This window comes from Macaca fascicularis, chromosome X (genome assembly GCF_037993035.2).
Source record: "Macaca fascicularis isolate 582-1 chromosome X, T2T-MFA8v1.1".
Lineage (NCBI taxonomy): Eukaryota > Metazoa > Chordata > Mammalia > Primates > Cercopithecidae > Macaca > Macaca fascicularis.
Window position 1 is genome coordinate 47,281,416 of NC_088395.1, and position 15,852 is coordinate 47,297,267.

Here is a 15,852-nt window from a genome sequence, read left to right on the forward strand (position 1 = left end):
TCTCTGTTTTTCTCCCTCCGCCTTCCCTGCCCCACCTGGCCATCTACCTTGCCCCCCACACCTGCTAGTCTTTCTCTCTCTGATTGCCTCTTTCTCTTTCTTCCTTTCTCCTCTTCCCCTTTCCCTCTCTCTGCCCCCGTCCTCTCCCCTCGGGTCCCGCCCCCGGGAACGCCGTGTGTCCAAAGCTGTTGACTAACCCACTGCGTCTGTATCTGAATGCTGTCTCCAGGTCAGAGCCGGGGCTTCGCCTTCGTCGAGTTTAGTCACTTGCAGGACGCTACACGATGGATGGAAGCCAATCAGGTTGCTTTGCCGCACTTGAACCCCCCCCCAAACAAATACTACTTTGTAATCGAGCGCTCCCCATCGCCTGATTCTTATGGACACAGTTCCCTGCCCTGTGGCCCTGTGTCCCATTCCCCCTGCCCCCTCTCTTCCCTTCCTGACCCTCACTATCTCCTCTTCCCATCTCTCGCTACCCCACTGGGCTTCCCATCCAGAGCCCACACTCACCACTGGCCCCTTCCTACCACCAGGCACTAGCGCTGCCCCTTCACCTCTCCCAGCTGACCGTTCAGAGAAACAGCTGCCAGGGTGGGTTCTTTCACCTAGCTTCCCACTCCCCCCGGGCGGGGGTGGGGGTGGGGCACCCCTCTCTGGGGTTAGCCAGAGCCAGGACCTCATTCTACCCTCAGGACCACTGGAAGTCCTGCCAGTGAGGAGCTTAGCTATTGGCACAGTCACTAGCAAGACTCATTTTGTCAGCCCCCTCCCTGCATGTGAATTTGGCCCTTTGATTTTCATGCAAGGGGACAGCACTGCTCTGTTGATCTCAAGTTCCTGTCGAGTATGATAGTTTTATCGACACCCTGGCCTCACTTCGCCGCCCCTACCCTTCCTATCACATCTCCACGCTCACAGGAGGTACTACCTCAGGCAGCTCCGTCTTCTCGGCAAGGACCCGTGCACAGTCAGCCCCCGGGGGAGCCTCTTCCCCAAGCCTGCCTCGGGATCCCAACTCAGCAGCTTTGGGACCTCCGAGACCCAAAGATCTGCCTGGACACCCACCCCTGCCCAGATCCCTGGTGTAGGGCACTGGAGAGAAGTTTCAGGGGAGGAAGGGGCAGAGGTGGTAGAATGGGGGATCCCGGCAGAGGCAGCCCTGAGGCCGTCTCCTCAGGGTCGGTAGGCTAGTGCCACGGGCCCAGGACCCAGCCATCCATGGGAAGACGGCCTCACGGCAGAAACTTCCATCTGTTCGAAATGGCTCTTTCTTTTTCCCCTTCTCCAGCACTAGCGCACCTGCGCTCTCTTTCTCTTTCTCTGCCCTCTCCCTCCCCCTCCCTGTCTCCCCTTACCCCCCAAGTGTAACCTGTGTAGTCCTGGCCCTGGGTGTGGCCTGGCAGTGTCAGGGCCGAGTGGGGGTTTCTCCCCACTGTCCGGCAAGCGTCGGTCAGCCGAACACTGTGTGCCTGGTGGTGTGTGTTCACATGTGTGCGTGCGTGTGCCCGGCAGAGCAGCAAACAGCTGCGCCCGAGAGCTGTGGCGCTTTCCCTCCCTACTTCCCTTCTTCCCTCCATCCGCTCTCCGACCTCCCTCCGCTCCCTGTCCCTCATCCATCCAGCTGAAGGGCTCGCTCACTCTCTTCTCCTGTGCTGAAACGGTGCGTGGGGCACTGCTGCCTGGGCCTCACTGTGCTCTGCTTTTTCCTGCAGCACTCCCTCAACATCCTGGGCCAGAAGGTGTCGATGCACTACAGCGACCCCAAGCCCAAGATCAATGAGGACTGGCTGTGCAATAAGGTACAGGGGCGGTGGGCAGCAGTTGTCATGGACAGAGACAGCAACACAGCAGTGGCGGCGATCCCTCCCTCCCTCCCTCTCCCACTCTTTCTCCCCCCATCTCTCCCTCTCCCCCAATCTCTCTCCTTTCCCTCCCTCCCTCTCTCTCTCATTCTCTATCCCTTGATCGCTCAGCTTGAGTAGTCACCATTCCTAGCCAGCCATATACAAATGTGTAGTGAGCGTTCACTTGATGCAGGCTCTGTCCTCCTAAAATGCAGTCTTGCCTGGAGTTCCAGTAGACTTTAAGGAAATATATACGTGGATGATGAATTAGTGACAGTGTAGGCTTGAAGTGGTGGTGTGGAGAATGTGGGCTTCAGAGCCAGACTGGCTGAAATGAGACTATCCTAGATTGGCCTTGATTTTGGCCAAGGTGCTTAGCCTCTCTTTGCCTCACTTTCCCCATCTCTAAAATGTGAATATTAATGACACCTCTCCCAAAAGGTGGTTGGGAGGATTCAGCTCTGTTAATGAGAGGATAACACTCAGAACAGCACCTGGCCCACAGTTAACACAGTCGAATTGTTAACTAATCATGAAAGCAAAGCACAGAGCGTTCTGAGAGCCCATATCAGGTAGCTCAAGCCTGAAGGCCACTCTGACCAGGCCACGTCAAAACTGAAACTGGAGGCTATGGTTTTGTAGTCACCTCTGTCTTCCCTAAGGGGAAGTTGAGGCTCAGAGAGGTGGAACTATGGGTGAACCTTTAGCTGTGCCCTGTGCCTTGCTCCTGATCACAGGAACTTGGATGCCACAGTGGCTTCAGGTCTGCCCTGGGGCCAGCATTGTGATTCTACAGTTTGTAGAGGCCCCAACCCTCTCCCCAGGAAGTACTCTGCCTAGTCAGGGAGAGTGGCGCATCTTTTTTTTTTTTTTAAAAAAAGGCCTATCAGAGGATTGGTGTTCAACGCTTCTGGAGAGAGAAAGACAAAGTGACAGTGGAACGCCTTCCTGTATTTCCAGATAGCCTCAAAACCAGGGAATTCTCTTTTTTTTTTTTTTTTTTTTTGAGACAGGATCTGGCTCTGTCACCAAGGCTAGAGTGCAGCAATCTGGGCTCACTGCAACCTCTGTCTCCAGGGCTCAAGCCATCAGCCTCCAGAGTAGCTGGGACCATAGGCGCATGCCACCATGCCCACTAATTTTTGCCTGTTTTTTTTTTGGTAGAGAGGGTTCCGTCATGTTTGCCAGGCTGGTCTTGAACTCCTGAGCTCAAGCAGTCCTCCCGCCTCGGCATCCCAAAGTGCTGGGATTACAGGCATAAGCCACCACGCCCAGCCCCAAACCAGGGAATTCTCATGAACTCCTTCCCCTCCCCTGCATCCTGTTGGCCACCAGGTCCTGTCACTTCCATCACAGAAACGCCACCTTCCCTCCCTTGCCATTCCCGCTGCTCATGCCAATCGTCACGCTCTCACCCGCTCGCTATGGAGCCCTCTCTGGTATGCCGGCCTCTTGTCCTCTTTCTCCCATGCCCTCACCTGGAACATTCCTCAAAACCACCTCTGACCACCCACGCCCATCCTCTGCTTAACCAGCCCCAGCTCAGCTTAAGCATAAGATCCTCCATTACCTAACTGACTTCCTTCCCTGGCCTTGGCTTTTGCTTCTCCCCTTACTCTCCCACACCAGTTTTGGAAAGTCCAGTGTTCCCTCCGATAACAATTCCTCCCCAGCAAGGCTTAACAAAATGAAACTTCTGGGCATCCCAGGTCAGACGTCCCTGCTTCTGTGCAGGGACTGTCCCTGCCAAGTAAGTGGCACCCCACCCCCAGCCCGTTTCCCTCCCCGAGCCCCTGCTGGATGGTCCACACAGACCGACCTGCCCCTCTTCATGCTGCATCTGCCCCCGTGCTATTAGGCCATGAGGGCAGAGACCATGTTCTGGCCATGTGCAGCAGGACCTGGCCCGGGACTGGTGCTTAGTACCTGAGTCTGGAATAGAGATGGAATGTAGTAGAAGCTGGGTATCCAGATGCTGGAACATTCAAGGAAAATTTCTCAAGCAAAGCAGGATCCAACCCAGTCCTAGAGCTAAGAGGAGGGGTGCAGGTCTGGCCAGAGGCTACTGACTTCTAGGGCTGAAACACTGAAAGGTTTCTGAATAGAGAAGCAAGTTTCAGGGAGAGGAACCTAATAAAGGGATTGAATACGTGAGGCGGGGAACAGTCCTGGGAGTTGGTGGCCTTAAGAAGGCAGAGGAAGGAGAGGAGGGAGTTGTTGTAACAAGGGGGGAGTTGTTCATTCCTGAGCTGAGCGGGCTGGCACAGAGAACAAATGAGAGTCTGGAAAGGGAAGATGCACAGTACTGAGAACCACATCAGAAGGTTCAGAAGGCACCTGCCACCCTTGCCTGGGGACTTTCCTTCCTGGGGCACTGCGGGGTCCCTGGGAGATCTCTGCATCCAAGTTTGGAGGGTGCAGTGGGAAATCCCTGCTCCCTCTGACGGCCTGGCCTGTGCCTCACAGTGTGGCGTCCAGAACTTCAAACGCCGAGAGAAGTGCTTCAAATGTGGCGTGCCCAAGTCAGGTGAGGCCCACCTACCCCTCGCACTCCCCAGGGCGGGGCAATTGGGGAGAAGGGAAGGTGAGGGGTCTGTGCTCAAGGCTTGGTATAGGGAGGAGGGTGACCAGTCATGGAGCCTCCCCCTTATCACCAGCCTGTCTCCCACCGCCCCTGACAGAGGCAGAGCAGAAGCTGCCCCTCGGCACGAGACTGGATCAGCAGACACTGCCACTGGGTGGCCGGGAGCTGAGCCAGGGCCTGCTTCCCCTGCCGCAGCCCTACCAGGCCCAGGGAGTCCTGGCCTCCCAAGCCCTGTCACAAGGCTCAGAGCCAAGCTCAGAGAACGCCAATGACAGTGAGTCAGTTGTTCCTTCTTCCTCTGTGCCCTAGGGTGTCTGGGCTGGGCTCACCAAGACCAGAGAAATGGCAGTGAGCAGGACCTCATCCTCATGGAATCTCCACTTGGTGCGGGGATAGACATTTGATGTAGGGAGAGCAGAGGGAGTGGCAACATCCTACCTGACTTTGGGGGTGTGTCGGGAAGGTTCTCAGTAGACAGGCAGCCAGCCTGGCACCTGGACCGCCAAGCAGAGTTGATCCCGGAGGAAGCAGTGAGGGAAGCGGCAGTTGCAGAGGCATGGGGGGGTGGGGGCAGAGGAAAGGGAGCGGTGGGGGGCATTGAAGGGCAGGGCTGGCAAGAGTGCCGGGGGCGTCCTCTAACACTGGGCCCCTTCCCACAGCCATCATTTTGCGCAACCTGAACCCACACAGCACCATGGATTCCATCCTGGGGGCCCTGGCACCCTATGCAGTGCTGTCCTCCTCCAACGTGCGCGTCATAAAGGACAAGCAGACCCAACTGAACCGCGGCTTTGCCTTCATCCAGCTCTCCACCATCGTGGTGAGGGCGGCACAGTTGGGGGCCGGGCAGCCAGGGTCCCGGCCCCCAGGGTGGGGAGGAGGGTCCCTTTCCCCAGCCTCCTACCGCGGCCCCCAGCCTGGAAACCGGGCAATGGAGCCGGGGGCCTCCCCGGGCCTGACCCTTCTGTCCCTGCCTCACCTCCTCCCACAGGAGGCAGCCCAGCTGCTGCAGATCCTGCAAGCCCTGCACCCACCACTCACCATCGACGGCAAGACCATCAATGTTGAGTTTGCCAAGGGTTCTAAGAGGTCAGGGCCCCACCTATGTGCCTTCCCACCCTTCCCCTCCCCACCCTCCCACTCCCCCCCACCGCTTGGGGGCTCCCATCTCACTCCCAGTCTCTAACATCCTCCTCAGGGACATGGCCTCCAATGAAGGCAGTCGCATCAGTGCTGCCTCTGTGGCCAGCACTGCCATTGCTGCGGCCCAGTGGGCCATCTCACAGGTACTCAGACCCCTTGTGCCTCCCAGCGTCCTGAGACCTGGGCTTTCTCAACCCTCCTGCACCCTCTCTGAAGCAGGAAGGCTGGCTTGCTATCCATGGATGCAAAACCCTCTCCCAGTAGCTGGCATGGCCATTCTACCTTGCTCCTGGCTCTCTAGACCCCCTGGGACATTCCCCTTCATCATCACCGTAGCTTTCTTCCCAATTGCCTCCCATGCGCTCATGTACGACGCCATTGTGCCTGGCATTCTGTTCTGTTTGGTGGGGTTTTTATTGTCCTGAATTGGTATGATATACACATATCCTTATATGTAATATATACATATATGATATACACATATCATATGTTCCCGAATAAAAATAATGTATAAGTGGTTGAGAGAAAATTGGGAGAAGAGAATAAAGAAGTGAGAAGATGGTGTCTTCCTTGGCCTGACACCCAACACACACACCACACACAGCAGAATCAGCAGAATCAGCCCTGGAACATTTTGGCGTTCGTCTGTTTTTATGTCTTGTGTTTGCCACTGGCCTATTTGTTCTCTTGTGGCCAGGCAACCCTTGCTTTCCACTTGTCTTAGGCTGCATGCTTTTCTGTCAGGTAGAAACACTAGCCCCACGTGTGGGACAGATGCTTCTAGCAGGTTCCCCACCTCCCCATCCCCACACCTTCCTGTTCTAATGAACCCCTCCCACCTGCCCTTCAGGCCTCCCAAGGTGGGGAGGGTGCCTGGGCCACCTCCGAGGAGCCGCCGGTCGACTACAGCTACTACCAACAGGATGAGGGCTATGGCAACAGCCAGGGCACAGAGTCTTCCCTCTATGCCCATGGCTACCTCAAGGGCACCAAGGGCCCTGGCATCACTGGAACCAAAGGGGACCCCACCGGAGCGGGTGAGCCCCAGCATCTCTCTCTGCAGCTGTGGTGGGGGCCAGCAGGCATAGAGTCCCCGGCCCCATTATTCACAGGCATTCTCCCTGCCCTGTCCTTCCTTACAGGTCCTGAGGCCTCCCTAGAGCCTGGGGCTGACTCTGTGTCGATGCAGGCTTTCTCTCGCGCCCAGCCTGGTGCTGCCCCTGGCATCTACCAACAATCAGCCGAGGCAAGCAGCAGCCAGGGCACTGCTGCCAACAGCCAGGTGAGTGAGCCCTGTGGGTATGTATCCCAGGGAGGCAGGCAGGTGGCAGGGGTGGCATGGGCAGACACTGAGCCCTGTTCTCCTGTCTGGCCCCATGACCAGTCGTATACCATCATGTCACCCGCTGTGCTCAAATCTGAGCTCCAGAGCCCTACCCATCCTAGTTCTGCTCTCCCACCGGCCACCAGCCCCACTGCCCAGGAATCCTACAGCCAGTACCGTGAGTACCCACAGCCTGTGGGTAGGGATGGGGAGTTCTTAATAAAGCAGGGAAGAGTGTGACCCCGCTCCCCTCACCCCCTAGCTGTTCCCGATGTCTCCACCTACCAGTACGATGAGACCTCCGGCTACTACTATGACCCCCAGACCGGCCTCTACTATGACCCCAACTCCCAGGTGATAGGGCAGCCCAGAGAGGGCAGAGAGGGATGGGGTCGGGTCAGGTCGCATCGGGGGCAGCTGGCCCTGCAGGTTCCCTTCACAAGGTCTTCCCTCACATCCCTTCTTCACTCCTCCTCCCTCAGTATTACTACAATGCTCAAAGCCAGCAGTACCTGTACTGGGATGGGGAGAGGCGGACCTATGTTCCCGCCCTGGAGCAGTCGGCTGATGGGCATAAGGAGACGGGGGCACCCTCGAAGGAGGGCAAAGAGAAGAAGGAGAAGCACAAGACCAAGACAGCTCAACAGGTGAACACCAGGGTCCAGCAGTCACTGGCTGACTGTGTGGTGTCTTCCAGCAGCGGCACTCTGTCAGCTCTCGCCCTCTCCTGCCGAGGGAGATGGCAGGCGGGTGTGGATGTGGGCGGTGACTGCTTAGCAGACCATGCTCCTGCTCCAGCTCTGCTCTTTGCTGAATGGCCTTGAGCCAGAGCAGTCTCCTCAGTGCGTGACAGGGTTGCCCAACTCCAGGAGGTGGCTTGTGCCATCCGAGTAAGCCCTGTCAGGTGTCTTCTGTCCCATGGTGGGGACCCTCACATGCTGCTGGTGGATATGTATATATATGCCAGAGAAATTCTCACAGGCCCATAAAGGGGTGGGCAGGAAAAAAGCCCTGCAGTGTTTTGTGGGAGTGGGCAAATGGAGGGCACCTCAGTGTCTGTCTGTGGAGAAAGGGTGTGACACTGTGAGTGTAGCATTTACAAGCAAGCACAAAGTGTTCCCTCAGCAACCTGGTGAATTCTAAAAATGGTGCTGTGCTGGCGGGGGAAACATGGAAATATAGAATGTGGCATTGTGTCATGCATATAAATTCAAATTATACACAGATAAACATTCCTATGCATTTTAAAATGATAAAATGGAAATGCACAACAAATGTGACAGCGTGGGTATGTGTGAGGGGAAGAGGAGTGTCTTCATCCATTTGCTGCTCTATAACAATACCACAGACTGGGTAATTTATAAGGAAAAGAGATTGATTTGGCTCACAGTTCTGTAGGCAGGGAAGCCCAGTGGTGTTGGCATCTGGTGAGGGCCTTCTTGCTGCATCATAACATGCGCAAAGGGCAAGAGAGCATGCATTAGAGCAAGAGAAAATTGGGCCAAACTCCCCCTTTTTATCTGGAACCCACTCTCAGTGATGGCATTAAATGGAGACTCAAAAGGTGGAGGGGGGCCGGGAGTGGTGGTTCACACCTGTAATCCCAGCACTTTGGGAGGCCGAGGCAGGTAGATCACCTGAGGTCAGGAGTTCGAGACCAGCCTGGCCACGTGGCGAAACCCCGTCTCTACTAAAAGTACAAAAATTAGCCGGGCATGGTGGCAGGCGCCTGTAATCTCAGCTACTCAGGAAGCTGAGGCAGGAGAATCGCTTGAACCCAGGAGGCGGAGGTTGCAGTGAGCTGAGATCATGCCATTGTACTCCAGCCTGGGCGACAAAAGCGAGATTCCTTCTCGAATCATATATATATGATTCATATATATATATATAAAGGTGGAGGAGGTGGGAGAGGGTGAAGGATGAGAAATTACTTAATGGGTATGATGTACATTATTTGGCTGATGGATGCTCTAAGAACCCTGACTTCAGCGCTATACAATCTGTGCATGTAACAAAAGCACTTGTTTATTTTATTTATTTATTTATTTATTTATTTGAGATGGCGTTTCACTCTTATCGCCCAGGCTGGAGTGCAGTGGTGCAATATTGGATCACTGCAGCCTCCACCTCCTGGGTTCAAGCAATTCTCCTGCTTCAGCCTCCCGAGTAGCTGGGATCACAGGCATCCACCACCATGCCCGGCTAATTTTTTTGTAATTTTTGTAGAGACGGGGTTTCACCATGTTGACCAGGCTGGTCTCGAACTCCTGACCTCAGGTGATGTGCCCGTCTCGGCCTCCCAAAGTGCTGGGATTACAGACATGAGCCACGGCGCCCAGCTACAAAAGCACTTGTTACCCCATAAACTTGGACAATTTTTTTAAAAAGCAGCCGTGATCTCTTGAGGAGGGCAGAGCCTTCGTGACCTAATCACCTCTGAAAGGCCCTGCCTGTCAACACTGTTGCATCAGGGATTAAATTTATTTTTTGAGACAGAGTTTCATCCTTGTTGCCCAGGCTGGAGTGCGATGGTGCAATCTTAGTGCACTGCAACTTCTGCCTCCCAGGTTCAAGCAATTCTCCTGCCTCAGCCTTCCGAGTAGCTGGGATTACAGACATCCACCACCACGCCCAGCTAATTTTGTACTTTTATTAATAGAGCTGGGATTTCACTATGTTAGCCAGGCTGGTCTCGAACTCCTGACCTCAAATGATCCACCCGCCTCGGCCTCCCAAAGTGCTGGGATTACAGGTGTGAGCCACCGCACCCAGCCGAGATAAAGGCTCACCTGTCAACGCTGTTGCATTAGGGATTACATTTCTGACACATGAACTTTGAGGGACAAAAACCATAGCAGAGAACACAGCCAGAGAGGGGCTTGACAAGAAGCACTGGTGACTGGTGACGGAAAATAGGAACTTGTACTACTATGTCCCTCACCTTCTGCTTGTTCTGCCTCAGCTTCCTCTCATCTGCCTCCCAGATGGACCCGCCACCCTGTCCACACTGCTTCTGCCACCTCACCATTATAGACCAGTGGGGGTAGGGTCACGGGGTGTGTTCAGTGATGAGGTCAGGAGTAGCCAGGTGCCGAGTGCCTTGCAGGCTGTGGTTGCTAGTGTTTGGGTTTTATCTTGGTGTGGTGGGAGGCGAAGGAAGGGTTTTAAGGACATTGTATTTGGGGTGGGAGTGGCTTATACTTCGTAAAAGAGTGCTCTACTGGGAGAAGGGGTCAGGAGCCATAGCCCAGAAGCCAGATGAAGCCTTCTGCAGTAGTTCAGACTACGGATAGTGGCCAGCCTGTGTTTGAGGATGCAGGGCAGTGGGTCAGCGGATAGTTGGTAGCCCCAGGGGCATAAGCGTTCTGGGAACCTCACCTCCACTCTCACCCCCAGATTGCCAAGGACATGGAACGCTGGGCCCGCAGTCTCAACAAACAAAAAGAAAACTTCAAAAATAGTTTCCAGCCTATCAGCTCCCTGCGAGATGACGAGAGGCGGGAGTCGGCCACTGCAGATGCTGGCTATGCCATCCTCGAGAAGAAGGTGTGTTGGGGCCACCCCCTTGCACCCTGCCCCACAATCTTGTCCTTCCTTTGGGCCCTCTGCGGAGTCCCTGAATTTCTGTGTCCCTCCACCCCAGGGAGCACTAGCCGAGAGACAGCACACCAGCATGGATCTCCCGAAATTGGCCAGTGACGACCGCCCAGTGAGTGCCTAAGGCAGAGAGGGGCGGGGGCTCTGATCTGGCCAGGCCTGACCTCCCACCCTCACCCTCTATAGAGCCCTCCGAGAGGGCTGGTGGCAGCCTACAGCGGGGAGAGTGACAGTGAGGAGGAGCAGGAGCGTGGGGGCCCCGAGCGGGAGGAGAAGCTCACCGACTGGCAGAAGCTGGCCTGTCTGCTCTGCCGACGCCAGTTCCCCAGCAAAGAGGCGCTCATCCGGCACCAGCAGCTCTCAGGGCTCCACAAGGTAACTGAGTGGATGATTGGCCGGGCATGCTGGGGCTTGGCCCACTGAGGCTCAACCTCTTCATTTCTTATCCTGTCCCCCTTACAGCAAAACCTTGAGATTCACCGGCGAGCCCACTTGTCAGAAAACGAGCTAGAAGCACTAGAGAAGAATGACATGGAGGTGAGGTGTGACCTGCCCCTGGGCTCCCTCCCCTCTGTCCCTTCCAAGTCCCCATCACCTCAGGCAGCTGGAGTTCAGTTTCTCACGTGGTAACCCCATGAGCCTTCTTCCCCATTCTCCTACCTCGGCTGCTTGTGCCCGTGATGGCCTGACCCTCAGGACCTGAGCCTCATTGGCCAGATGGCACACCCTGTGGGACCCCACTCCCCATGCCTGTGTTGCCTGAGAAAAGAGACTAGCTCCCCAACATTCACACACACACACACAAACTTTCAGCAAATGAAGTACCGGGACCGTGCAGCTGAACGCAGAGAGAAGTATGGCATCCCCGAGCCGCCAGAGCCCAAGAGGAGGAAGTACGGCGGCATATCCACAGCCTCCGTGTGAGTGGCTGGACCAGGTGAGGGGGTCTGGGGCCTGGGGCTGGCAGGCCAACCACTCATGCTGTGCACCGCCCCTGCAGAGACTTCGAGCAGCCTACTCGGGACGGGCTGGGCAGTGACAACATTGGCAGTCGCATGCTCCAGGCCATGGGCTGGAAAGAGGGCAGCGGCCTGGGCCGCAAGAAGCAGGGCATTGTAACGCCCATCGAGGTGAGTCTCAGGCAGTCCTGTCCCATCCCCCAGCACCCCTCACAGCATCCCTCACCAGCCTGACAGAGCCTGCCTCCCTCACACAGGCCCAAACACGGGTGCGGGGCTCCGGCCTGGGTGCACGGGGCAGCTCCTACGGGGTCACCTCAACCGAGTCCTACAAGGAGACACTGCACAAGACAATGGTGACCCGCTTCAACGAGGCCCAGTGAGCAGCTTCAAGAGCAACTTCTCCACATGTCGGGTGTCCATCCTGGGGCAGGGAAGGACAGAGTGTTGGATGGCTGGGACGGAGCCTTGCTCTTGTCGGCCAGCCCACTCCCCAGCCAGAGAGGGCTTGACCAAATCAAACTGAGGTGGTGACTTTTGTTGGAAAATTGGGCTGGCATCATGTCCTTTTTTGTAATAAAAGCTGAAAAGCCTGCACATTGGCCTCTCCTCTTTCTCGTGCTCTAGCCCAGTTGTGTAGTTTATAAAGACACGGGGACCCAAGCAGATGGACAGGGGCCCTTATATCAGGCCAAGGTGGATGGCAGTGGTGGCATTCACAGTGTCTGGAACATAGTGGCTACTAGAACATGGGGTTCTGACCTGTACCCCAACCCATGATATCCTGCTTGTGACCCCTCTCCCTTGTTGGGTCCAGCAGGTTATGCTGTACCAGGAAATCCAGTATCACCACGCATGAAGCCCCCCGATCAGAGCTAGGACTGGGAATCCCCATCCCCTGTCCTTGCTGCCCCCCAGCTGTACTTAGCCTTCAGTCCCAAGGCTAAACTGCAATTTGTGTCCCTAGATCTGGGGATAATGCCCTCAGGCATTTCCAAGTAGAAGACAGCAGGTACTCAGGCACCAGTTGGCCCAGAGCCCTCAACATGCTGATGACTTCAGAGTGGGGGAGGTGGAGCTTGGCCTGCAAATCCAAGGCCAGGTCCCAGGGATGCCCCTTGAGAACGATTCAGGCCTACCTTCTCTGTTGTTACCACAGCACCCCACCCCTCTAGTCACTGCAACGCATGATTCCCAAGTATGTGCTTGTGCTCTCAGCAGAGGTTCTGGGTACAGTGGACTGTGATGCTGGGGCTGCCCTCTTCCAGGCCTCAGAGGGCCACAGTGTGAAAGGGGGATGGTGCTAGAAGACTAGTTGGTGCAAAGCCCCTCCCCCATTTATTAATATACATTGTGACACCACCCTGCACCAGTCATGGGAGGTGGGGTTAGAAAGAAGGGACCCCTAGAGGTAGGATGGTGCTGATCTGGGGTGGCGGGTGTTGCCCGATGAAGGAAGGGGATGGGAGAAAAAAGGGGTGAAGGAAACAGGAATAAAAAGAGGCCTCTTGGGCCTGGGCACAGTGACTTGCACCTGTAAGTAATCCCAGCACTTTTAGGAGGCTGAGGCACGCAGATCACTTGAGCTCAGGGGTTCAAGACCAGCCTGGACAACACAGCCAGACCCTGTCTCCAAAAAAAAAAAAAAAAAAAGTCTGGGCACAGTGATTTCACGCCTGTAATTCCAGCATTTTGGGAGGCCGAGGCAGATGGATCACTTGAGCTCAGGAGTTTGAGACCAGCCTGGGCAATATGGTGAAACCCCGTCTACAAAAAAAATGTACAAAAATATAGCCAGCTGTAGTGGCGCACACCTGTAATCCCAGCTACTCGGGAAGCTGTAGTGGGAAGATTGCTTGAGCCTGGGAGGTGGAGGTTGCAGCAAGCTGAGATCGCGCCCCTGCACCCCGGTTTGGGGGACAAGAGTGAAACCCTGTCTTGAAAAAAAGAGGCTGCCCTAGTCTCAGGATGGGTGTGTCTTAGCAGAGATGCCTCCACGTTCCCTTCCCTCTTCCCACCCCAGAGCACTGCTCCCAAAATCCCACAACAAGGAACCCTCATACCTCAACTGGCAGGAGTGCAAAATAGTACAGCCACTCTGGAAAACTGGCTGCTTCCTATAAAGTTAAAGTATGCTTAACCTATGGCCCAGCAATTCTACTCTTAGATATTTAGCCCAAATACATGAAAACATGTCAACAAAAGACTTGCATACGTATATTTGTAGCAGCTGTATTCCTAATAGCCAAAAACTGGGAACAACCCAAATGTCCAACTAGAGAAGAATGGATACAGTGTGGTATATTCAAAGGATAGACTACAGCTCAGCAATCAAAAGGAACAAAATGCTGATACAGATATCAAAGGATGAGCCTCACATGGTGAGATTGTTCATACGGTGAAAGAAGCCAGATACACAAAAAGCACATAATGTTTCATTCCATTTTTATGAAGTTCTAAGTCAGGCAGAACAATTTTATGGTGATAGTAGAAGAGGGTTGGGGTGGGGAGGGCGTCACTGGAAAGGGTTACAAGGTAGCTTTCTGGAATCATGAAAAGTTTGTGTGTCTTGATTGCAGTGCTGGTCACATGGGTGTATACCTATTTAAAAGTCCAACAAGCTGTATAACTAAAATCTGAGTGTTTTATCGTATGTAAACTATACAAGAAGTTGGAAAAAGACCACCACAGCAAACCTCAATAAGAAGGAAATAATGAACAGAAATTGATGATACAGAGAACAAAAAATGTCAGATTAATAGAAACCAAAAGCAGAATCTGAAAACAAAAATTAAGAGGAAACACTTGTGGCAAGACTGGTCAATTGAAGAAGATAGAAGATGCAAATGCAACAGAGGTTTTAAAAATAAAGAATGTATCTGAAAATCTAGATGAAATGAATATATTCCTAGAGAAATACCAAATGCCAAAACTGTTCCATGGAGAAACTGATTACTCAAATGGAGCAAGTAGTAATATAGAAATTGAAATGGTAGTGAAGATCTTCCCTTTCCCCACCAAAAAAAAAAGGGGCCCAGATGATGTGTGTTTCTTTCTTTCTTTCTTTCTTTCTTTCTTTTTCTTTTTCTTTCTTTCTTTTTCTTTCTTTCTTTCTTTCTTTCTTTCTTTCTTTCCTTTCTTTCTTTCTTTCCTTTCTTTCTTTCTTTCTTTCTTTCTTTCTTTCTTTCTTTCTCTCTCTCTCTCTCTCTTTCTTTCTTTCTTTCTTTTTTTTTTTTGCATGGAGTCTCCCTCTGTCACCCAGGCTGGAGTGCAGTGGCGTGATCTCAGCTTACTGCAACCTCCACCTTCTGGGTTCAAGCAATTCTGCCTCAGTCTCCTGAGTAGCTGGGACTACAGGTGTGCACCACCACACCCAGTGAATTTTTTGTATTCTTAGTAGAGATGGGGTTTCACTATGTTGGCCAGCTGGTCTTGAACTCCTGACCTCAGGTGATCCACCCGCCTTAGCCTCCCAAAGTGTTGGGATTACAGGCGTGAGCCACCTTGCCTGGCCCAGATGGTTTTTCTAAATGCATTCTACCAAACTCCCAAGGATTCCTTTAAGTTAATTCCTTTCTTATTAAAGTTTTTCTAGATATTAGAAAAAAGAAAAGATGTCTATTTTAAGAAGCTAGTGTTAGGCTGCGCGCGGTGGCCCATGCCTGTAATCTCAGCACTTTGGGAGGCTGAGGCAGGTGGATCAACTGAGGTCAGGAGTTAGAGACCAACCTGGCCAACATGGTGAAACCCCATCTCCACTAAAAATACACAAAATTAGCTGGGCGTGGTGGTGGGCATCTGTAATTCCAGCTACTCAGGAGGCTGAGGCAGGAGAATTGCTTGGAAGCAGTGGAAGTTGCAGTGAGCTGAGATCGTGCCACTGCACTCTAGCCTGGGCGACAGAGTGAGACTCTGTCTCAAAAAAAAAAAAAAAAGCCATATCCTCGGTGAAGCTGCGAAGGAAGAGGCACTCTCATACATTGCTGGAGGCAATGCAAAATAGTACAACCCTCTCTTCCACCCTCCCGCTCCCTCTCCTTTGTCTATTTTCCTGGTGGTGGTGGTGGTGCTGGTGGTGGTGTGTGTGGCAGGGGGTGGGGGGTGGGGGTGTCTCACTTTGTTGCCCAGGCTGGTCTTGAACTCCTGGGCTCAAGCAATCATCCTGCCTCGGCCTGCCAAAGTGATGGGATTATAGGCGTGAGCTACCGCGCCCGGCCAAGACTCCATTTATTAAAAGGCTGAAGAATTTTGCCGGGTGCGGCGGCTCACGCCTGTGATCCCAGCACTTTGGGAGGCCGAGCAAGCCGTATCGCCTGAGCTCAGGAGTTCGAGTCCAATCTGGCCGACATGGCGAAATCCTGTCTCTACTATGGTAATATATGTAAACATGGAAAAGAT

At 53.8% G+C, this 15,852-nt stretch overlaps 1 protein-coding gene across 16 annotated transcripts in view; it reads left to right on the forward strand.

Moving 5' to 3' along the window:
* RBM10 (RNA binding motif protein 10) overlaps positions 1-12,051 on the forward strand; it is a 39,399-nt gene extending 27,348 nt beyond the window's left edge. For 4 of the 16 annotated variants that reach the window (XM_005593395.4, XM_005593398.4, XM_065538172.1 and 1 more), the window contains 19 exons: positions 230-303; positions 1,716-1,802; positions 4,314-4,374; positions 4,529-4,705; positions 5,091-5,251; positions 5,423-5,520; positions 5,630-5,717; positions 6,425-6,611; positions 6,717-6,856; positions 6,959-7,076; positions 7,161-7,252; positions 7,381-7,545; positions 10,295-10,444; positions 10,542-10,607; positions 10,682-10,870; positions 10,958-11,032; positions 11,309-11,415; positions 11,496-11,625; positions 11,712-12,051. In XM_005593395.4, coding sequence (XP_005593452.1) covers positions 230-303; positions 1,716-1,802; positions 4,314-4,374; positions 4,529-4,705; positions 5,091-5,251; positions 5,423-5,520; positions 5,630-5,717; positions 6,425-6,611; positions 6,717-6,856; positions 6,959-7,076; positions 7,161-7,252; positions 7,381-7,545; positions 10,295-10,444; positions 10,542-10,607; positions 10,682-10,870; positions 10,958-11,032; positions 11,309-11,415; positions 11,496-11,625; positions 11,712-11,837 — 2,291 coding nt within the window. In that variant the 3' untranslated portion in view covers positions 11,838-12,051. The remainder of the gene's footprint in view (positions 1-229; positions 304-1,715; positions 1,803-4,313; positions 4,375-4,528; positions 4,706-5,090; positions 5,252-5,422; positions 5,521-5,629; positions 5,718-6,424; positions 6,612-6,716; positions 6,857-6,958; positions 7,077-7,160; positions 7,253-7,380; positions 7,546-10,294; positions 10,445-10,541; positions 10,608-10,681; positions 10,871-10,957; positions 11,033-11,308; positions 11,416-11,495; positions 11,626-11,711) is intronic. The other 12 variants (XM_005593396.4, XM_005593399.4, XM_065538173.1 and 9 more) reach the window with 3 other exon arrangements.
* The last annotated feature ends 3,801 nt before the right edge of the window (positions 12,052-15,852 follow it).